The sequence below is a fragment of the Mustela nivalis genome, assembly GCF_964662115.1.
Source record: "Mustela nivalis genome assembly, chromosome: 19".
Taxonomy (NCBI): Eukaryota; Metazoa; Chordata; class Mammalia; order Carnivora; family Mustelidae; genus Mustela; species Mustela nivalis.
Window position 1 is genome coordinate 36,493,003 of NC_139038.1, and position 21,653 is coordinate 36,514,655.

Below are 21,653 nucleotides of genomic sequence, written 5' to 3' on the forward strand. Positions count from 1 at the left end.
ATACTGCGGCGGGGCCCTCAACTTACTTTGCCTGGTCCTTAACACTTCACAGACTCCGCAGGGCGCCGCGAACACCTGAGGCCACCACGGCCTCGAGCACAGCCCTTAGCCGCGCGCCACCTCGAGCGGTCCGGAAACGCTCTCAGCTGCGCGCCTAGATCGCAGAGGACGACGGGAAGCGGGCCGCTCGGGCCGCTCCGCGCCTGCGCGGGCGGTGTCCTTCGCCGGGAGTTAGGGGCGGGGGCGCCGGTTGGCGCATGCGTAGGCGCGAGGCTCTCCGTTGAGACGGTGCCTCGGCGGCGCCGGAGGTAGGAGGAGTCGGGCTTTAGGGCTGGGAATCTGCAGTCGGGAGAGGAGGTCCAGTCACCTGGGGCCGTTCTCGCTGTCGGGGGTGACGGAGAAGAGCCGTTCTCGCCCGCGGTGGAGAGAGGCAGGAGCAACGCTCGGGTGGAGGGGGCTGGGGCCGCCTGGAGGGAGGAAGGGTGAGGAGGGGATCGGGTACCCAGCGGGTCACGGCCCCGGGGGTCAGGCTGGCGATCGGAAGTCGCCGCCTGGCTTCGTAGCCTGAGTCCTTGGCAGCCCTCCCCCAGGCCGAGCCCCTCCGGCCACTTGCGGTGTGTCACCGGGTCGGGGGGAGCGGGAGGGTCCACCCCGCGCTGCCCACTCATTGATTCGGCGCCTGCTGCGAGCCGCGGGTGCCGGGTGGCGTAGACGCAAGTCCCCAGTCCTCCGGAAACTTGCAGATTCCTTTGGCAAATACTGAGCGAGCACGTACAGGAGGTGGGCTGTTGTCGGACTAACGTCACAAGCCCTGTGGAGACTCCGCGGGGTGTGGATGGTGGAATCTGCACTAGCTCCCCACGTCCCACGGGCTCGATTGAGGCGCCCGGACACCGATCCACGCGCCGATCCCTGCAGCCGTCTCTCTCGTTGTACCAAAGTCTTTGCGGTTGAGTGATGGAACAAATGTCGAGCCTTTTTTTTTTTTTTAATCAGGTGTCTAATCAGCCAAGGAGAATATGGAGTAAAATAGATGAGTCTGTGCCCTCAAGTTTTGAGCTTAGTGGGGGACAGATAGTAACTGGATAAAAATGTAGGGGCCAGTGCCCTAGAACCACCCGCTTGGATTTGATCCCAGCCCTGCCACTTCAAAAGTGGTGTCAAGTTGAGCCAGTTTCTCATTCTTGTGCCTGACTCCTTGCTGTGAAGGGATGACAGTAGAGTCCATGGAAGAGGATTGTCATAAGGGTCACATGAGCTAGACTTGTAAAGCAATTAGACCCATACTGGCATACTGTGAGCATTCAATAAATGTTATTACAAATGACTGTAATTGGTGATAAGTACAATTGTGATGATGGAAAGTAATGGGAGTGGAGAGAGTCCCCTTGGATAAAGGATGAGGGGAAGCTTCTCTAAGGAGGTGACACGGAAGAGGAGGGTGGGCCGGCCATGTGGAGTAGGTTGCAGGTACGCCTGTCTGCCCGGCACAGGAAAAATAGGTGATTAGTTGGGCTACTCCCATGGAGGAGATTGCACTTTTCTGTCACTGGGTCATTCAGTTTTGATTTTTGAATCCCACTAAACCGTGCCAGTGTAAATAATCATGCCCATAAGACCAAGGTTTTGCAGTGGTCACCATTCCGGTCACCTGAGTTTGGAGAGCTCTTGAAGTGAGAGAGGGTGGAGAAAAGTGGCCCCTTTTTGGTTTGGCAACATTGCTCACATAAGTGATGGAGGAGCCTCCTGTGCTCCCGTCTTGTTTCCTCCCAACCATTCACATGTGTATTCTCTCCCTTGGCTGCCTCCCTCCCTCTGCACATTAAGTTGCCTGTTGACAGGGCCTAAGAAAGAGTTTTTCTCCATTTGGCCATCATCTGGTTTCTGCGGTGACTCACCTTTCATGGGATTCATTCCCCAGATTTCAGTAAAAACAACATTCTTTCAAGATACTCATTCTTTCTTTGATGGGTGTTTAGATCCCTCCCCCTGTGTTGTGTTGTGATATCCTGTAAGACCATGAGTTTGTGTTCACCAGGCTGTCCTATTTGACACAGATAATGTTACTCTGAGGACATTGCCCATGCTCTACATCCTCTTGTACCTTCCTGGAAGAAATGGCATAAAATGCAGTGTCTGTCTCATTACATTTAGATGTGTTTGGTTTTCTACAGATGTGACATTAAACGAACCAGTGTGCTTCATCACTGTGGAGATCTTGGAGTATCACTTGAGCATGGAGTTCATATGTATCCTATCGCAGAGGCCTCCGCTGGACAACAAAAGCTCTCAGATGTGAACTTCAAACGTGCTGTTTAACAGGGATGCAATTTGAAGAAAGGCATTTTGGATCTTTATGGAGGGGAAAACACTACTTTTTGCTCAGTTGTGTAAGCTCTGCAGGTGTCCTAGTGAGAAGCAGAGGGGAGCCGTAATGGAGCTGCGAGTCTGAAGGAGACGCTGCCAGGCTCGTTCCCAGACCCCCAGAGAGACCTCACGCCTCTGACGACCCCCTGCAGGCCTTCAGGCTGGTCAGATGATGGATGAGTCAGACGACGATTTTAAGGAACTCTGCGCCAGCTTTCTCCAAAGGGTGAAAAAGAATGTCACCAAGGAAGTGTCAGGGGAAAGGAAGACACAAAAGACCTCCAGCAGCAGTCAGATAAGCAAACCGAAAAGGACCAAACCAACTGCCACCAAGGACAAAGCCCTTCAAGGCCCCAGGGAGAAGAAGACTCGTTCTGGCAGCCAGGCCCCAAGGACTAAAAAGCAAGGGGCACCCGAGTGGCAGAGGAGTGAACCCGCTCCCCCTGAGAATGGAGGGGGAAGTGTGCTTGCCTCTGCTGCGCTCCAGGAGGGTGTGCAGAGCACCCAGACAGGTAACTGGGCCAAAACACCTGCCAGGATGTTTCCAGAGAGGAAACCAGAGGGGACTGTATTGTTTTAAACCAGGGGTCAGAAAACTTTGTGAAAAGGGCCAGACAGTAAATTATTTGGGCTTTGCAGCCCTGGTCTCTGTTTGCAACTTCTCAACTCCCCAGACAATCTATCAGCAAACAGATGGGCTGTGTTTCAACCAAACTTCGTTAACAAAAACAGGCAGCCCCCTGAGAACCAGAGTTGACCAATTCCTGTTATAAACAGGGGTCGTACAAAATAGAACCTTTATGTGAATTTTCTACATGATTATGTTTGGGGCCCTCTGCCCTATTAGAGTTTCCTATGAAGGTTTACATTATGCGTTTGACACAGGTCACATGAGCCGAAAATAATGCTGCTTCTCTCATTGTCTTGAATTCCTTCCAGGCGGGTAACTGGCAATGGTGTGGCCCAGCAAAGCTGCTTAAAGGCAGTGGGAAGCTGCCAGATAGGTGGAACGCCCGGGAGAACCTTCAGGTCCTTCCTTTCTCCTCCGAACACCTTTGTTCTTTTCTTTTCCTTTGTTTGCTTGAAGCAGGTTCCTTACCTGCTGCCCTTGGTGTACCGAACCGTGTGTTTAACATACATTGTTCAAGCAGAACCGAGAACCAGCCTTGCACAGGATCTTTGGGTGCCTGTGTTCTGTTTCTAAATACTTCTCACCTTCACTTCCTGATCTTAACTGGTGTTTTTTACTAGTGCGGTCAGCATGATCTCTCAGTGGAATAGTGGTGAAGAATGAGCTCGCAGAGACTGTCATAAGGCGTGTTACTGAAACATCATTGGTCCTTCAGGCCCCTTGGGAGCAGTGAAAGCTACGCATGATTCCTCCAGAAACCGCACCCCCACGCACACCTGCGAAACTCACATAAACCTGCCACGGGCTTTACGAAGCCTCACCAGAACCCAACTGCGGACACCAAGTTAGAGGAGAACTTATGACCTAGAAAGATAAAAATGTTTGTCGTTAATATTTCTTCAATAACAACTTTATAGAAAGAATTCACGTTCTATGTGCCCTTCTAAAGCGGGCAGTTCAGTGGTTTTAGTGTACTCGCAGAACTGCGTAAGCATTACCATGGGCTCACTGTAGAACATTTCTTCACCCCACAAAGAAACGCTGTGCTTATTAGCAGTCACTCCCCATGCCCGATCCTGTCTTGGGTATTTCCAACAGGTCTGTTTGTATTACTGCCAATGGTAAGGTTACTGATAATCAGTCCTACTCACACTTGGGAGTTAAACCTAAACTAGTTGGTAAAGGACCCCTTGAAACTTGGGTCCAACCTGTATCTGATGGAAGGGGCTTTGTTTCTCCAGCTAGAACAGATGCCTGTCAATGTTTCCCTCTTTGCCAGAGGCTTCTCCGGACAGCAGCTCCCAGCCGGCTCCTTCCTGTCTGACAGTGATGGCTCCGAGTCCCTCCAAACCCCGGACAGCAGAGCTGGTCCTCCAGCGAATGCAGCAGTTCAAGAGAGCGGACCCCGAGCGTTTGCTGCGCGCTTCGGAAGGGTGCTGTCTGCAGGCTGCACTGGCAGAAAATGCCCCAGCGGGCCCTCCAGAGGAGATGACGGCGGGGAATGGTATGATGGGAGTTTTGTGTATTCCCGGCCGGGATGAGTTCGAACTCTGCAGAAGGGGGGCCGGGAAAGAACGCGTATTCCTTGAGTTGCTGGTGGGGGTCAGTGCTGTGCCTGGCACTGTACTTTGGCCACTTCACTGTGTCTAGCCAGAGAGTGACGGGTCCCTTGGGTCGTTTCTCACTTAGCTTCTTTGAAGGTATGTTTTCCTCTTTTTATTATAAAATTTCTCACAGAAAGATCAAAAAGAAATACTCCCAACGAACCCCCATACCCTCAACCTGTACGTAAGGATTGTTAACACTTTACCATATATTTTCTAGATCTTTAAATGTGTATGATTCCTCTGTACCATTCAAAAGTAAGTGCCAGACAGGATGGCGCTTCCCCCCACAGATGATCTACATGATCATGGTGCTCTTGTCTCGCCTGATTCCATAACGTCGCCTAGTGTCCAGTTCTTAGCAACATTTCCCCACTTGTCCCAAGGACAGCTTTAGAGCTGGTTTCTTTTTTTCTGAGCAAGGATCCGCCAGAAAGCCAAGTCTCACACACTGCATATGCCACAGTTCAGTAGACTCTTCAAGTCTAGACTCTAGAACAATCCCCTTGTCTTTTTTTTTTTTCATGATACCAACTTTCAGAAGAGTCTGGGACAACTCTCTAAATGTCCCATTTTCTAGATTTGTTTGATTGTCTCCTTGTGGGGTCACATAACCACTTCCTGTAGCCTTTGATTGTATCACAGGCGAGTGGACCGGATGGCCGGGCGGCCCCATGTGAAGACAGCACGGTGCCGTAGGTGTTGCTGCTGTGCGCGGCCCATTGTACTGCCCCAGAGGCACATCAGATCCCTGGTTCTGAGCTTTACCCCCTAAATGACATAAGCCCTCTTCATTGGTGAAAATATACAAAAGGGCAAGAAACAGGCAGAGACTGTTGATGGCCCAAAGGCTAACAAGTATATAGTCTCATAGTAGCATGTTTGCATCCTGGGGGCACCGAGGAGGACCACCCAGGCAGTGACGGGACAGCTGCTGTGGCATCAGTCCCGGCAGCACCGACGGGGTGTGTCAGAGTTGCTCAGCTGCGACACGAGCTTTTGCCCTACATATGACTCAGCTGTTCCCATAGATTTTCATGGCATACCCAGGAACGCTTAGTGCTCAGGACAGAGAAGCCATGTCTTTGTCGTTGTTGTTTAAAACTGGGCACCAAAATGAAGTGTGATCCTTTCTGGCCTCATTCCTGTGACAGGCCACAGGAATATTCAAGAACTGGGGATTTATGAAATTCTCCAAATCCCCCTGTGAGTGCCTACGGTCAGCTCCAGCAAAATCAGATTTGGCAGTGGGCCCTGCCACTCTGGGACTGGTCTCCAGGCCAGAGTCAGTCAGTCCATCCTTTTGTCTGATGCTAGGAAGGAGACTCTGCATTTTAAGAGAGAAAGACATTTCGCTTTGCCCTGGTTCTTCTAGGATGGGCGAGCTTAGGAAGGGTCGTAGCAGTAGGAAAGGCTGAGCTTTGAGGAGAAAACCTAGACTTACTGGGATAGGAGCCTGGCACGCCTGAGATAGATGACTTCAGCAGAAGTGGGAAAAAGGAGCTGGTACTCAAACAGTGGTCCTGCACCAGCAGCATCTCCTGGCCTGTGGGGAGTCTCGGGAGGCTCCACCTAGACCGCAGGGATGTGAAGCTGCATTTTAACAAGCTTCCCGGGGGTTTTTAGGCGTGCTCGAGTCTGAGAATTATGCCCCGGGAGCCCTGTTTATGTCTCCCCGGACGATACCTGCAGGAGGCAGAGTGGAGCTGGTCTGCTCTCTCTGCGCTGCCTCTGCTGTCCCTGTGCTCCGACAGGCGCTGCGGAGCTCTGAGGGGCAGCCCGTCCTCACAGACTGTGCCTCCTCACAGGGCCTGGGCCCACGCTTCCCGCCACCGAGAGCGATGCTGCAGTAGCCTTGGCCCTGCAGCAGGAGTTTGGGGAGCAGCGAGCATCGGCTCAGGAGACTGACCTGGAGGAGACGGGCTTGTTCTTCTGCCAGATCTGTCAAAAGAACCTCTCAGCCATGAATTTGACACGAAGGGAACAGCACGTGAACCGGTAGGAGCAGCTTGACTGTCACCGCTCTGGGGTCACCTCTCCCGTGGGTGTGACAGACCCAGGGGAATCTATGGTGGGACTCTTGGGACACCTGACCGTGACCATAGCACTTTGGTGTCATCCTGTCCTTACTGGTTTTCCAAACGGCATGCTATTGAGAGAGAAGTCCCGTAGTACACAGTTCATCCTCTTAAAGTTAACAACTCAATGGCTTTTATTTATTATATTCACAGAATTGTGCAGCCATTACCAATGTCCATTTTAGAGTATTTTCGTTACCCCCACGAGAAACCCTGTCCCCGTGCGCGCTCGTTTTCCCTCCCCTCCACCAGCCCCGGGCTGCCACTGGTGTCCCGTCCGCGGATTTGTCTGCTCGGGTTGTCCGTGGAATCACATGCACGTCGCCTTTGGTGTCTGCCTCCCTTTCCTCAGCACAGTGTTTTCGAGGTTCAGCCGGGTTGGGGCATAGGTCAGAATTTCATTCCTTTCTACGGCTGAGAAAGCCTGTCTGACGGGGAGACCATGTCTTACTCACCCGCTGCCGTGCGCGTAGTTTCTGCCTTTCGGATGCAGGCATAGAGCGGCACGACCGTGTGTTTCTCGTACTGCTCTCACTTCCTCGGGGTACAGACTCAGGAGAGGGGTTGCCATTGTCAGACATGTCCTTGTTCCCGTCAGCCAGCTTCTCTAGCAGAAGCAAAATTGAGGTTTTGGAGGCTGCGTGGAGGAGCTGGCTCCGGGAGAACAGGCTTGGGCCCACAGCCTGTCCATTCTGACATGGACGCACCTCACCGGGGAGAGGGTTCTCCTGTATTGACTGTCTTCCTCCAGGTGCTTGGATGAAGCTGAAAAGGCACTGACACCCTCCACACCTCAGATCCCCGAATGCCCAATTTGTGGCAAGCCCTTTCTCAGCCCGAAGAGCAGAATGAGCCACTTGAAGCAGTGCGCGGTGAAGATGGACGTCGGCCCCCAGCTCCTGCTCCAGGCCGTGCGGCTGCAGACAGCTGAGCCTGACGAGGCCAGTGGCACACCGGTGTCGAGGTGAGCCACATGGAAAGGAGGAAAATCAGAATACTCTGGTTTTTTATTTTGAAAGCCTTTTGTGGTGTTAGAGAACAATAGAGCCCTAGAACCTTTCTGCTTCTGGAAATGACACATTTAGGAAGGAAATCAGGCACAGTCTCTGCCGGGACTGAGGAGGCAACACATTCTGCACCCTGAGGGCTTTCAACTGGTCCATGTGTGCACACACGCAGAAAAGGACTGGTTGGCCTGGTTTCCTGAGGACCTTCCCAAGATTGTCCCATTCTCGCGGTCCTACCAGTGTCCTCTGGAGTGGGGAGGAATCTGGTAACGCACTTGACCGTGTCCATTCACCCATTCTTGTGTGGCATGCCATGGCTTCTGCCCCCATGCGGCCCGTGTCTCCCATCCACAGAAGAGGACTCAGCGTAATTCACAGAGTTGGCAAGACAGAAACACAGGCCTTTTTTTTTCCCTTTTTTTTAAACGTACATGAATTAAATTCTCAGGTGTTTCAGTAGGAGGCCTACTTGCTCCGTTGCCGGGAGCAGGTCCTTGGCGAGCAAATCACAGGCACACAAGCAGCTCCATTCCCCTCCGTACGCACCCCGGTGCTGTGGATGCTGCGTTACGGGGACAAGCTGGTGCAGACCCCAAACTTCTGTAGGTTTGAGATTTCTATCCTTTGACAGCTGTCAAGAGCAAAGGGAAGGCCAAGGGTGCTGGCTCTGTTTGTCCTGGCCTCTGCCTTGCACGCAGGTTATGGGCATTTGAGCCAGGCCTGTGGCAGGAGTCAGGTGGGCCAAGGCAGATTCTTGCTGGTGAGCCTGTCTGTCTCATAGCACATCAGCACTAGCATCTCGGACCTGGAAGCCCAAAGTTCCTGGCACAGATGCTCTTTAAACCATGGCTTGCCTTTTGCCAGGACTGGATGAGAACCACCTACTCAGATGAAGCATAGCTTCTTCAGTACCTGGGATGAGAAACAAGATGTGTGGGTCCGAGGCTTTGCACTGCCTCTGCCCGTAGGCCACGCCTGGGATGCGTGGAGCTCTGGAGCAGTCAGATGCTGGCACAGCTCCTGGCCTTCTGGGAGGCAGTGGTCATCAGGTGGGCTTCCCAGGAAGCTGAGCTGAAGTAGGGCTTGTTTAGATCTCCTGAGCGATGCCTAAGATTCTGGAGCCGTCCTGGGCCCAGGGACAGCATGAGTCTGTACAGGGTGCTTCCCAGAGCACCCCACAGCTGGGTTGGGCTCCCAGTTTCTCTCTCACTTTTGCCCTCCTATTTCTTGCTCAGCCTGTTGGGGTTCACCAGGCAGTCTAGGTTCCCCAGCTGGAAGCTCCTCTAAGCACACCTCCAACCAAAAGGAGCTGCTGCCACACGCTGACCTCCGGGCCGGCTGACCTTGGTGGTGGTCGCAGCTGGGAGGCCTTTCCTTCGAGCCTTGGGCAGAAGCAATGCCCACAGGCCCCTGGAGGAGGGGAAGGGATCCTGTCAGGGCCAAAGTCGGCAGGACTGCCTGAGGGACATCTGAAGTGTCGATGGGCAGAAGGTGATGGAACCCAGGAAGCCGACTCAGAGCCACTGAGTGCAGCTCCACCGGAAGGGTTAGGCCACAGCTGGGGTGTGCAAGGACCACTCACAGCTTTGGGCACCTGCCAGGAACTTTGCAGGGTAGCATCACATGGAAGGACCCAGACCCTCCCCTCTCTGGACCACACTGAACTTGGCCTGGGATCGCGTGAGGTTACATGAGGCAACAGGATGCTGTTTGGGACTCGCAGTGAACGCCTAGAGTGGTCTTTCCCTCTGATGGGTCCACGTTTGTGCCTTTTCTCTCCCCACCATAAAGGAGAATGGGTCCAGGCCTCTCCCCTCCACTGAGGACACCCTCAGAACAGGAAGTGCTCAGACCTCTGGCCTCACTGATTTTTCTGTTTGGCTGCCTTTTAAGCTTCAGCAATCACATTGGAGGTCTGAAGCGGAAGGGAGCCCCCAAGAGGAAGGAGCCGCAGAAGAAATGGAAGGTCAACGAGCCCGAGGTGCCGTCCGAGGACCTGCTGGTGGCCATGGCTCTGTCCCGGTCTGAGATGGAGCGGAATGCTGTGCCCTCGGTGCTCAGACTGGAAAGCGCTTTCTCCGAGAGGATAAGACTGGGGGCAGGTAGGTGTGGCCCCCGGCTCTGCCACCACCGGGGCTCAGGGTGTGTGGCAGCTCTGTCACTGACCCTATGCTTCTGTTTACCTTCAGAAAAGAAGAGTCGTAAGAGGAAAGCACTTGTATGCCCTCCCCCATTGTTAGTCCAGGACCTGGAGACCAGAGGGAGGCAGACAGAGGACCGAGTGGCCCAGCTCTTCGCAGAGGAGATGGAGCTGTCCAGCACGCCGCCACTGCCCGCGAGCAGGATCCTGAAGGAAGAGCGGGAGAAGGCCGGACGGCATCTGCAGTCACCTGGGGGAAAGCAGAACTTTTTGTGGGAGGGCAGCGCCCTGACTGGGGCCTGGGTTCTGGAAGACTTCTACACCGCAAGCCTGGTCCCTCCCATGGTGCCCCAGCAGCCTGCGAAGGTGGGTCCTCCCCTCTAGGCACACAGGTGGCTCCAGGCAGAGGCTAGCAGCCAGGACGGCAGCCCTGGGCATCAACAGAAAGTCCAAAAAGGAAGGAAGGGTGGGAAGTCGGGCGTGCCGGCTGAAGCATGTTCCTCTGTACAGCAGCTGATGGCTCTCCTGGGAAAAACAGGAGGCTCTCCTGTTCCTGGAGTGTGTGAGGGCGTGTTTGACACGCATTCTGGGGCCTCACGCCGGGGGATGGTGTCATCTGCCCAGTGCGGCCCAGGAGCCCGACGAGCCTGCTGCGGGTGGGCCTGGAGTCACTGCATGCTTAAGGCAATTCAGATAACATTAAGGGACAGCACCCTCTGGGACTTCCCCGCAGGTATAGATGGAACAGACATGGCCTCCAGCGTGACAGAGGAGCCTGCTGAGAGATGGTGACGGGAGGAAGCTTCCGAGGGTTGCTCTGGGCTGTGGCTAGCACTCTCAGAACTTTTGTGTGGTGGCTGCATCCATGGCCACACAGTCACTCAGCCTCCTGACTTCTTCCAGGGTTGTAGCCAGGAGCCCACGCTGCCGCCTGATCAGCCAGAGCTGGGGATGCAAACGCCACCTGCTCTCCCCAGCGCTCCGCCTGTGGACCATGGCCCCAGGAACCTATCACCCTCTGCCAGCCAGAGAGAGCACCAGGCCTTGCAGGATCTTGTGGACCTGGCGAGAGAGGGGCTGAGTGCCACCCCGTGGCCCTGCAGTGGGGGCCCGGCACGCTCAGGAGGGGCCACAGGTAAGACCCTGGATGGGACACCTGGGCCAGCCCTGCCCTCCTGGCCCTCCCTCCCCACAGCTGTGACCATGACCTTGTAGCCTGGGGACAGTCGCTCAGATTCAAGGTTCTCTGGCTTGTCTTCATATGGTGGGGAGAGTGCAGTCTCTATAAGTGCTTTCCCTTTTCTCCTCAAAGATGGATGTCGTACAGGTGAGTCCATCAGTTTTCTCCAACTTGAACCAACGACAGAGCCCTTGCCCAGAGCCAGTGATCGTGCAGACTGTCCACTTTTACTACCTGTGTATCTCTGGGGCTGTGCAGCAAAACTCGGTGGTTCGCTCGCAATGAAGAAGGCTTCGGGTAAAGAGCATGTCTGAGGCGCCGGTCTGTGGCGCTGGTCTGGGGCGCCGCTGGAGTCAGCCAACCGATACCTGATGCCCCTTCCCGGAGACAGACACTGCTGGGAGGTGATGTTCTCTTAACCTGTCGCTCCTTCTCTCAGGGATGGATATGTCGCCTACCGGCCTTCCACCGACTGGATTTGTCCTGCCACCTGAGGAGAAGCCCCTGGACAGGGGCAGCCACGCTTCGGTAAGCTCCGGGGCTCCTCACCGAGCGCTGCGCGGCCCGGCCCTGCTCCCCACGCTGGGATCCTGGCCACCGCAGCGCATCCTCTGCTCTGTGTAGGGAGCTCCCACCCGGCCCCCAGAGCCTCGCACGAGTATGCTGCCCGCTCAGCAGCTGAGCTAAGCCAGGCGAGAGCCCACACAAGCCTCCTGTCCCCCTCTAGGGCTCTGCCATGAGTCTTCTGTCCCTTTTGTCCTTGAACTCTGGGGGTACCTCAGTAGCCAAGCCCTGGGAACCTGCTTTGTCCTCAGAGCCTGCAGGGACCCCTGTTGCTCTATGAGGGGGCCTCATGCCCCCAGAGTTTCATCCGTTTGTTCAGGACATGCAGGTCCTGGCTGGTCTCCAACTGAGAGTTCACGTTCTGTGTAAGTGACACTCGGTTGGAAGTTGGGTTTTCCTTAGAATGGATGTCATTCTCTTAGTAGATTAGTATCAGCCAAACACTTACCCCAAGGTCTACCTGATGACCAAGGCACGTAGTCAGAGAAGGACTGAGGCTCCTCTCAGCCGGGTACCTGAATGGCCTGGGCTCAGGGTCCCTGCCTGTCACGTCGGGGCCACACAGGGTGCTTGGGAAGTGCTGAGCACTGCTGCGTCCAATTCCTTATCTCCTCCCTCCGCCCTGTGTCCAGCCAGGGAACTCGGTGGGATGGAATTTGAGAAAGAAGCTAGTGTTGTACTAGCATGTACTGCTGAGAGCCTCAGGGCAACAAAAGGGGGACCCGCATGGGAGCCCCGCAGACAGGAGCCCAAGGCACTCCTGAAGTCGGGGAGCTTGCTGTGAGACCCATCTGCTCCCTCCCTCCAGCTCACCCTCGGTTTGCTACTGGCCGACCTCAGAGCCATGGTCGATAACCCACAGCTGAGTGACGTCCAGCTTCAGACGGACCGCGGGGACGTGCTTTACGCCCACAAGTTCGTGCTGTATGCCCGATGCCCCCTTCTCATGCAGTATGTGAGTACGGTCCCCGCCCCTCCTCCCTCCCACTCCGAGGGCTTCCGCACCGCACCTCCGGCCTCCTGCCCCCCTCGTTCCCCTCCGCGCCCCGCACACATGCACCCGCCTCCCTCCCTCCTCTCAGCGCACCTACTTCGGTGGAGAGACACGGTTGAGGCTAGGAAGTGGTATAAGGAGATGAGCTGAGAATTGGAGAGCCTCATATTGCTTGATCGGTTGAATAAAAATCCATCTTCCCCAGACCTGTCCGGTTTTCCTCTGTTTCCATAATTATGAAGTCCTGATTGACCTGCTGGCAGCCATTTCTGTGCTGACCTGCGCCAACACCCATGAGACTTGAATGTGTGCTGTAGGAATTGAGTAAACCACTGCCGGTCTCTCCCAGAGAGGCCTTGTGCCTCTGATGTGTCTGTCGAGAGGGGACCAGTTGGGTGCTTGAACCTCTATCAAAGTCTGACTTTGCCAGCTGAGAAGTGTTAGGGCCTGACCGGAGTTCTTGACCAGCAGACGGGAGCAACACTGGCCAGTGCCGGTGCTGGGGACGGGCTGCATGGAGGCATGGGGACGCACAGAGCCACCCAGGCCCTCTGTGTGGCCCCACGTCCTGTCTGGGAGGTCGTAACCCTTCTGTACTGGACTTCGTTCCCAGGTGAACAGCGAAGGCTTCTTCGTTGTGGAGGACGGCGACCCACGGAGCCAGCGTGTGCTGCTGAGTGACGTGAGCACCGAGGCCATCCGCGCGCTCCTGCACTACCTCTACACCGCGGACCCCGGCTTGCCTCCCCGGCTGGCCCCTGACCTCCGCGCTCTGGCCCACAGGTCCAGTGGCTCTTCCCATTTACCTCTGGCGTCTGACATTAACCAAAGAGCAGGTTGATGGCGGCCTGCAAGAGGCTCAGGGCTGAGTCCCTTCCAGGACCTGTTAACCCCAGGTTTATGCTCGGTGGTGACCCTGCCCAGGATGTAGTGACTGGCAGTCTGGCCAGAACAGACACTGGCAGGTGAGCCCGGCACTGGCTGAGGACGGCCTCTGCCGGGTCACATGGCTCTTACCTCCCCAGACGCTGCCACTCCTTGGTCGTTTGGCCACAGAAGCTGAATGGTGGCTGTTCTTTCCCAGGTCCCCGGGAACGGGAGTGTGAACAGAGCATAATGCCTGTGTAGCTCCTGGGGGTGTGCAGGCTCTCAGCTCATCCACGCCGTGTTGGGAGAGGCGGCAGGTGGCTCAGCAAAGCGAGCTGTTCTAGCTCCTGACAGGGCTAAGGGCCTCAGTCCCTGTGCTCGCGCTAGGCCCTGTTGCCCTTCAGCTGCACTCCTGGGAAGGGATCAGCGTGGCCTTCCGGGCCCTGAGTGTGGCCGTCAGACCAGGGAGCCTTCAAGAAGGCAGCAGGCTGGTGCACCGCTGGCCCCAGCTGACCGGGGCTGATCTGGTGTCTGGGGTTTGCATCAGTCTCTGAGCTCTCGGGGCCTCCCAGGGCAGCAGACTCACCAGCTCTGCAGCACGATTCCTGTCACCGTCCACTCGGTGTGACACACCCCTTTGTGTTTGGGCAGTAGAGTTAGCGAACCCTGCCCTGAAGGTCCACAAGTCTCTTCTTTTTTTTTTTTTTTTTTTTTTTTTTTTTTTTTTTTATTTATTTGACAGAGAGAGTTCACAGTAGACAGATAGGCAGGCAGAGAGAGAGAGAGAGGGAAGCAGGCTCCCTGCTGAGCAGAGAGCCCGATGCGGGACTCGATCCCAGGATCCCGAGATCATGACCTGAGCCGAAGGCAGCGGCTTAACCCACTGAGCCACCCAGGCGCCCCCACAAGTCTCTTCTTGAGCTCTGTGGCCTGGGGTGTTGCCGGCTGTGCACGGGCACCGTCGCTGCAAGGGCGCAGGGAAGGCCCGGGCCAAGGCCTGGCTGTCGTCCCTGTGAGGACTCGCACCCCGGTCCTCACCAGCACTGGGCGCCTGGCTGCTGCCTCGCGGGGCACTGATGCGCGGCATTTCCTGTTGCAGGTTTGGGGTTAGCGAGCTTGTTCTTCTATGCGAACAAGTGCCTGACGTGAGTGATTCGGAGGACGGACCGTGGAAGCAGAAGGAAGACAAGGATTGTGAAAGCCGCGCGGAGAACTTCCAAGAACTCTTGAGGTCTGTGTGGGTAGATGAGGAGGAAGAAGCGGAGGCTTTGTTGAAATCTGAGAGCCTTGAAGAAGACAGAGAAAAAGTGAATGAAGCAGAAATGGAAGAAATTTATGAATTTGCAGCCACTCAACGAACGCTGCACCAGGGGGAAGGAGCTCCAGAGATCAAGGAAGAAGCTGACCAGATTGGGGACAATGGTCCAGTGTCTGCTCAAATCCTAGCAAGTGACCAGATCAGCGAACAGTCAGAAAATGCAGAACAAATGGAATCATCTGGTCAGGAAAGAGGAGACGCCCCAGCCACACAGAGAAGCATGAGACAGTCCACGCCCCCGCCACTCCAGGGCCAGTGTGTGGATGAGGAGAAAGCAGGGGCGCCAGAGGAAGCACTGGGTCGTTCTGGCTCCCCTCCCCCTTCTGGGGGCTGCAGGGAAGGGAGAAAGGAAGGCAGGTTCTGGTGCTCAGCTGATGCTCCTGAGGCCCGGCCGTGCTCATCAACTCCCAGAAGATGCCGTCGGCTGTCCCAGATCGTGAGCCATCTCCAGGAAGCCAATGGCATGGTCTTGGGACCGAGGGTGGGGAGCCCCTGTGCCCCTGCTCCCCGGCAGACACCCCCGTGGAGCCCGTGCCTGTCACAGCCCCCTGGAGGCCAGAGTCCCGGCCCGTCACACCCTCGTCCTTGTCTCAGGGGCAAGTCACCCTCGCCAGGGCCCCAGCCGCAGGGCAGAGCTTCCTGGGTGACCTCCCAGGACTCCCCAGCAAAGCGGAGGAGGAGCAGGAGCCTCCTCACGATACTTCAAGATCCAGGCCTCCAGAAGGGTGAGGACTGTGGTTCCTTGTTGGAATGCAGAAATAAAGAGGTGCTGACTTCCCCAGAGAAGTCTCCATCCATCGACCTAACGCAGTCAAAACCTGCCTGTTTGAGCTCCAGATCTCAGAACGCTCCATCCAGCAAGAACAGAGAAGATGAGATTATTCTTTTATTGGATTCAGATGAAGAACTGGAGCTAGAACAAAGCAAAATAAAGTCAGATTTTAATGGTCCCCTGGAAGGAAGGAACGTTCTAGAAGTTAGCCCCAAGTCTTCTGAGCTATTTTCTGTCATCGATGTCGATGCAGATCAGGAAATTCTCCAAAGCCCAGTGAGAAGAGAGGCTTCCCTGCAGGGCGGGGAGGAGAGGCCAGCAGGGAACCGGGGTTCTGTGGGGGGCAGAGGGACCCCTCGGCTGTCATGTGACCCCGAGAGCAGCCCCGAGGAGGACAGCACCACGGATACCTCATGGCTCGTGCCTGCCACACCATTGGCCAGCAGAAGCCGGGACTCCTCCTCGCAGACGCAGGTAACAGGCCTCAGGTCCAGGGCTTCGGTGGACCACATGGCTCAGGTCAAGCCCTGGGCCCCATTAGAAAACAGGGGTGGGCCCAAAGCTGCAAGTAAGTCTTCGGTCATCACCCCCCAGATGTCATCATCATGCCTGGTCCCCACCTATGCAGGAAGCCCCGACAGCCAGAACCCTTCTAGGAGGCCCCACCCCGGGCGCCACCAGCACGGCTCTCCAGCTCCCTGTCCCGTCTCCGTCGGCCTCGCCGATCTCACCAGGCAGTCCCAGAAGCACTGCCCTCCGGGGCCCAGCCTGCTGAGTCAGGCCATCGCCAGCGAGGTGGTGGAGGTGGAGGACAGCGAGGATGAGCAGGAGGCAGCCTCGCAGCGGGCAAACAGCAGCCCCCTGCTGGACGGCGACCCTCCTATACCGGTGGACGAGTGCCACTGGCACGTGGAGCCCCTCTCGCCGATTCCCATTGACCGCCTGAACCTCGAGCGGACCGGCCCCCTGAGCCCTGGCAGTCCGGGCGGTAAGGCCCGGGAGGCCCTAGAGGGCAGTGGCTGCCACTCCCCAGCCCTCCCGGCCACCGCCCCTGCCCGCAGAAGCTGCGCTGGCCGGAGAAAGTCTCAAGAGAAGTCCCCTCGGACCAGCTCACCTGGGAGCTGCAGACCGAGCTTTCTGAACTCCGCTCTGTGGGACGACTGGGATGGAGAGGACCAGAAGTCTCCAGAGCTGCTTCCTCCAGCCCAGACACCGAGCGCTGATGTTGCTGCTCAGAACTCAGAAGCGCTGGAGACACCAAGTGAGTAGTGGGAGGGTCGTGGTTACACTGCTTTACATGGAGGGGCTGGAGGGGGCAGTGGAGACAGTGTGGGGTGGCGGGGCTGCGGGGCCTGCTGGGCTGCGGCGAGCCTCACCCCACCCCTCTCTTGAGAAGGGAGGAGGGGCTTGCTCTCAGACCTGCTGCTTAGCCGGGTCCCATGACTCCTCGGGCCCCTGTTAAAAGCCCCCATCTGTGGACCCCACTCGAGGGCACTGAACCAGCGCTGACCTGGGTCACCTTGTGGATGAGCCTCGGAAACAGGTGCTCGGTGAGAGCCCCCCGGCACGCAACTGCGTTTATCTGAAATGTCCAGAGCGAGCGCATCTGTGGAGATGGAATGTAGACAAGCAGCTGCCAAGACGGGGGGTGGGGTGCAGAGGAGAACTGGGGGTGTGTGGGGTGCGGAACCTCCTCTGGGGGCGACGAGGTTGCTTCGGAGCTGGAGGTGGTGGGTGCAGTGAATCAGAGTTTGTGAATGTACTAAGTGCCTCTGAATTGTGCACTTTAACATTTTAGGTGAATTTCCATCCCGATTAAAACAACCCCAGACGTGGCGAGGGTTGGGGGTTGGCTGTGAACCTCGGTCCTTTGTCGTCTACCCCTCCAAGCCCGTGGAGGGCTGCAGTTTCCCAGCTCATGTCAATCACAGGGGAGAGTCAGAGCCCCCAGGGTCAGCCCCTTGAGGAGCTGCTGCCCACGCCTGGTCCCCTGTTAGGCAGATGCTGGGAGGGCCGGGAAGGGGCAGGGTTGTGCAAAGCAGTGACTGGTCACAAGGAAGCAGCCTATGGGCAGAGGACGTGTACGTGACCTGGTGTTCCATTTCCTCCCCAAATCCGAGACCAGCTGGGCATGACTGACCGGCACTCTCGGCCTTGAGTGGGGATCAGAACTGTATGGAGAGCTTCAGCCCAGAGTGGAGACCAGAATTTGCATTCTGGCCAGTTCCCTGGTGGTGTTGTGAGAACCAGACTTCAGAGCAGGGACCTTATTAGTCTGAACTCGAGGTGGGCTTCCAGGAGGTGGCAAATTTTCTCAAATTATATAAAGAATTTTGTGATTTTCTCAGGAGATACCCTATTTCCACTGGAGTCTCCAAGGGCTGCATGCTCATAAAAAGGATAAAAACCAAAGTCCATATATTCCTAAGGTGTTCCATTTGCCTTTCAAACACTGATTTCTTTTTAAAACAACAGCTTTACTGAGCTATTATGCACATACCATGACGTCCACCCTTTAAAGTATACAGTTCCGTGGTTTTTAGTCCGTGGACAATGTCCTGCGCGGGGAGGTACAGGCTTCCAGTTAGGGAATGAGTAAGTCCTGGGGTGGAGTGTAGTCAGTGGTGTCACAGCAGCGCAGGGTGACAGATGGCAGTCACAAAACAAGCCAGACTGCACAGTTACCTCAACGATGTTTTGCAGCCATCAGTGCTAGTCCCAGAACATGTTCCCGCACCCATCAGCAGTCAGTCCTGTGCCTCGTCCCCCCAGCCCCTGGCAGCCATGAGTCTGCTTCCTGCCCTGTTCGCACTGCACAACGCTGTGGCCCTAGTCACGTGCTGCGTGATGCTTTCCAGCGGGAAGACAGGGCCGGCGTCCAGCGGGGAAGGGGTGCAGCAGCATGGTGGCTGGGCTTTCTTCAAACACACTCTTTGTCTTGGTGCTGCTGCTGAGCCCAGAAGAGGTAAATCCAGGTCCCCTGTGCTGAAACGTGTTTCTTTTGTTCTACCCAGAAGGTGCTAATCGGAAGAACCTGCCCCCGAAAGTGCCCATAACACCCATGCCAAGGTACTCCATCATGGAGACTCCGGTACTGAAGAAAGAACTGGATAGGTGGGTGCTGGTCTTCAGACCTGCTCTGGAGCAGTCCCCGCCCCCCTGTACGGGTCAGGGCTTGGCGAGGCTGGGAGTTGGAGACCAGCGATGGGGCTCTGGTAGCAGGAGCTGCAGGGTGATGGGAGCCTTTGTGACTGCTGGCTTTCCGCACACTGTTCCCCAGACTACAGGTTACCCTGAGACGCTGAGAGATGAGACCCCAGCTGCCTCTCGGTTGGTAGATCTGCATGGGCCTGTGGACAGACATGGCCCTTGCCTTAATAGTCTCAATAGAGACCCCATTTTTTAGAAGAACACGAAAACTGTCATCCCAATCAGTGCGCCCTTCACCTTGGGCCCCAGAAGTGTTATCACTGCCATCGTCACTGAACCTGGGTCTGGCTCTTCTGGAGTATTCTTCAGAGTAAACTCAGTTGGCAATGCAGAATGTGCTCACAAAAGTCAGGCATTTTAAGATTTCATTTACACAAAGCCATTAATTTGCGGAGAACTGTTTGCTCTGTGCTGAAGTTCACCTGTTTTCCCATTCAGGTTTGGGGTCCGCCCTCTACCCAAACGCCAGATGGTCCTAAAGCTGAAGGAGATATTCCAGTACACTCACCAGACTCTGGAGTCTGACTCGGAGAACGAGAGCCAGTCCTCCCAGGGGCCCCCGCAGGCTCTGCACAGCCAGACCCACGCCAGCAGGACCTCCAAGGCTCCCAGGGCCACTGGCCGTGCCCGACTGGAGGCCACTTCAGGCCCTCTTCCCCAAAGGTCCAAGGGCTCCACTAAGACCAAGGGCCCCCGACATCAGAAGAAACAGCCTGGTGGAAGCATCCCTCCCATGAGCTCCTCACCGGTCAGGGAGGGGCCTCCAGACCCTGATGGGAATGCCCAGCTCCCGGCCTCCCAGGAATCAGTGGCCTCCTCTGTGGACGGCAGTGACAGCTCCTGTAGCTCAGTAAGGTAATGGGATGGAGGACAGGACCAGGGGCTTCGTAGGTGCCCTGACCCCGGGTCTGGGATTTGGCATAAGCCAGGCCTAATGCCGAGAAATCCCACTGTCTTCTGGATTGGAACTGGGAGACACCATTGGGGTGAAGGGCCATCCCCTGTGGGCCTCCTAAGCAGACCTCTGGAGCTCCTGTGTCCTCACCGCACAGGATGCTCTCTGGCTGCTGGCAGTGGACTATGGCCAAGGGTCGGAGCCTGCTCAGGCAGGTGGCTGGGGGGCGGGCAGCACGGCAGCCTGGAGCTTCCCGCCTCCCGGGGAGGCCATCCATGCCGGGGTCAGGCTCTGCAGGGGACACCGCACTCCTTCCATCAGAGGGGCTCTTGGTCTCGGGCGCTGGGGAGGACAAGTGTCAGAGGGTGTTTCTCGTCCCTTTCAGCTCTTCTTCCTGTGAGTTTGGAGCGGCCTTTGAGTCTGCAGAGGACGACGAGGGCGAGGAGGAGGGCAGTGCGTCCCAGGCGGCCGTGCCCGCAGCAGCCACGGAGGAGGCCGTGAGGCACTACATCCGCTCCAGGCCGGCCCTCTACCGCAAGGTCCTGCTGTACCAGCCCTTCGAGCTGGCCGAGCTGCAGGCCGAGCTGAAGCAACACGGCATCCGTGTGGCCACCCAGAAGCTGCTGGACTTCCTGGACGCTCACTGCATCACCTTCACCACCGCCGCGGCCCGGAAGGAGAGGCTCCGCAGGAAGAGGCGGCAGCCGGTGGGCAAGAAGAGGGGCCGAGCCGCCAGGCCGGTCCGTCCCTCCGCATCACAAGCCGTCAGCGGCCTGTGAGGCTCTGCAGCCGCCGGCAGCGAGCCAGGCCTCCACGGCCCTTTCTGGGTCTGGGGACCGCATCCTTTCCCCATGAGAGAGGCCACGGCACCGCGCTGGGTCGGCTATTCCCAACTCCATTTCCTGGGGTCCTGTTCAGAGCGTGGCACCCATGGCCCTTCCCTCTGGTGGTGCCCGCTGTTTGTCTCCCTTTAACCCCGCCATGCCCCCGGGTGCTTCAGACGGGCGGCAGGCGGGGTTCTTCAGACACACAGTGTCCCCATCCTGAGATGGATGCCCAGGGCCAGCTTGCCCCTGCCCTGCCTTCTCTTCCAATCACAGCCTCCACTAGCACACCAGGTATCCACAAGCCTCTCGTGCCACCCGGCCTCGGCTGGCCCAGACACCTGTCCTTGTCACCAGCAGTCTCTAAACTAGGCAGTGCAGGAGGGCCCAGCACAGCTCTGAAGGCCCCAGAATTCACTGGTTGTTTGTCAACTGGCTCTAACGGTGTGTAGTAAGGCTGTCTCTGGCCTCTGGAGTGGGCTGGAACACAGTGACGGCCAGAAAGGAAGAAAAGTTGGGTTGTCTACATCCTTGCAAATGTCTCTGTTTTAAATACAGTGCGGTCCATTTTCTATGATGTGCAATAAAAACAAAAAGGCTTTATAAAAATCTTCCAGACGCTCCACTGTAGAAAGATAATGAGGGAAGCTGGCTGGGAGCTTCGCCCCCAGCTCCCTCACTGCCCCCACACGCGAGTCTGCGGAAGGCCTTTGTGCCTGTCCTTCATTGCAAGGGGTGAGCCAGGCCTGCTGGCTTCTCATGTCCCTTTGGTTCTTAGATAAGAGAGGTGTGTTCATCCATTCGCTCACTTTCAGACAGCCCCTTGCTGCGGCCTGGGACCCAGCCCTGTGACCCTGGGGATTGTTACAGATACAGCCTTGGGCCTGCCCAGACCCACTGAGTCAGGATCTGCATTTTCCCGAGATGAGCCTGTGATGCCTGCTGTGTCCTGGGCCCGGTGGAGAGCGGTCAGAAGCTAGCGGGTGCTTCTAGGCTTCAGCCAGACTGACTTGTCCCCATGCTGGATGTGAGGGTCCGTGCTCAGGTGGCCTCAAGGGACAGCTTCCTGAGAGAGGAAGGGGACTGTAAGCTGGGCCTTAGGTGCACACAGCATCCAGGGAGGTGGAAGTGTTTTTTGAACACACGCTGTAGGATGCTGGGGCTCAGATCTCATGGCTAACAGCAGAGGAGACTAAGGATGG

The 21,653-nt window shown here is 56.5% G+C and overlaps 2 protein-coding genes across 9 annotated transcripts in view; one reads left to right on the forward strand and one right to left on the reverse strand.

Annotated features, from left to right (window-relative positions):
• DNASE1 (deoxyribonuclease 1) overlaps positions 1-163 on the reverse strand; it is a 53,583-nt gene extending 53,420 nt beyond the window's left edge. For 6 of the 7 annotated variants that reach the window (XM_082713244.1, XM_082713241.1, XM_082713242.1 and 3 more), the window contains exon 1: positions 27-163. The gene's annotated coding sequence lies outside the window, so the exon portion shown is untranslated. The remainder of the gene's footprint in view (positions 1-26) is intronic. The other variant, XM_082713236.1, reaches the window with a different exon arrangement.
• On the forward strand, positions 164-21,060 carry SLX4 (SLX4 structure-specific endonuclease subunit). 2 transcript variants are annotated; one of them, XM_082713197.1, is made up of 15 exons: positions 164-308; positions 2,175-2,879; positions 4,278-4,502; positions 6,411-6,600; positions 7,432-7,644; positions 9,581-9,789; positions 9,877-10,193; positions 10,731-10,962; positions 11,447-11,535; positions 12,380-12,526; positions 13,179-13,348; positions 14,532-16,783; positions 18,537-18,636; positions 19,171-19,587; positions 20,013-21,060. In XM_082713197.1, the coding sequence occupies exons 2-15, from the start codon at positions 2,537-2,539 to the stop codon at positions 20,404-20,406; spliced, it is 5,298 nt and encodes a 1,765-aa protein (XP_082569323.1). In that variant the 5' UTR covers positions 164-308; positions 2,175-2,536; the 3' UTR covers positions 20,407-21,060. The 2 variants fall into 2 exon arrangements, with proteins under 2 accessions (XP_082569323.1, XP_082569324.1); XM_082713198.1 differs by having other exon boundaries at positions 249-482.
• Positions 21,061-21,653: the final 593 nt, after the last annotated feature.

What these genes read in the sequence shown, in the direction of transcription:
- SLX4 (XM_082713197.1), top strand. Translation starts at nt 2,537, where the DNA reads ATGATGGATGAGTCAGACGACGATTTTAAGGAACTCTGCGCCAGCTTT. An exon ending in GCCCCCTTCTCATGCAGTAT is followed by an intron (nt 12,527 to 13,178) that starts GTGAGTACGGTC and finishes CTTCGTTCCCAG; the next exon opens with GTGAACAGCGAAGGCTTCTT. An exon ending in AGAAGCGCTGGAGACACCAA is followed by an intron (nt 16,784 to 18,536) that starts GTGAGTAGTGGG and finishes TGTTCTACCCAG; the next exon opens with AAGGTGCTAATCGGAAGAAC.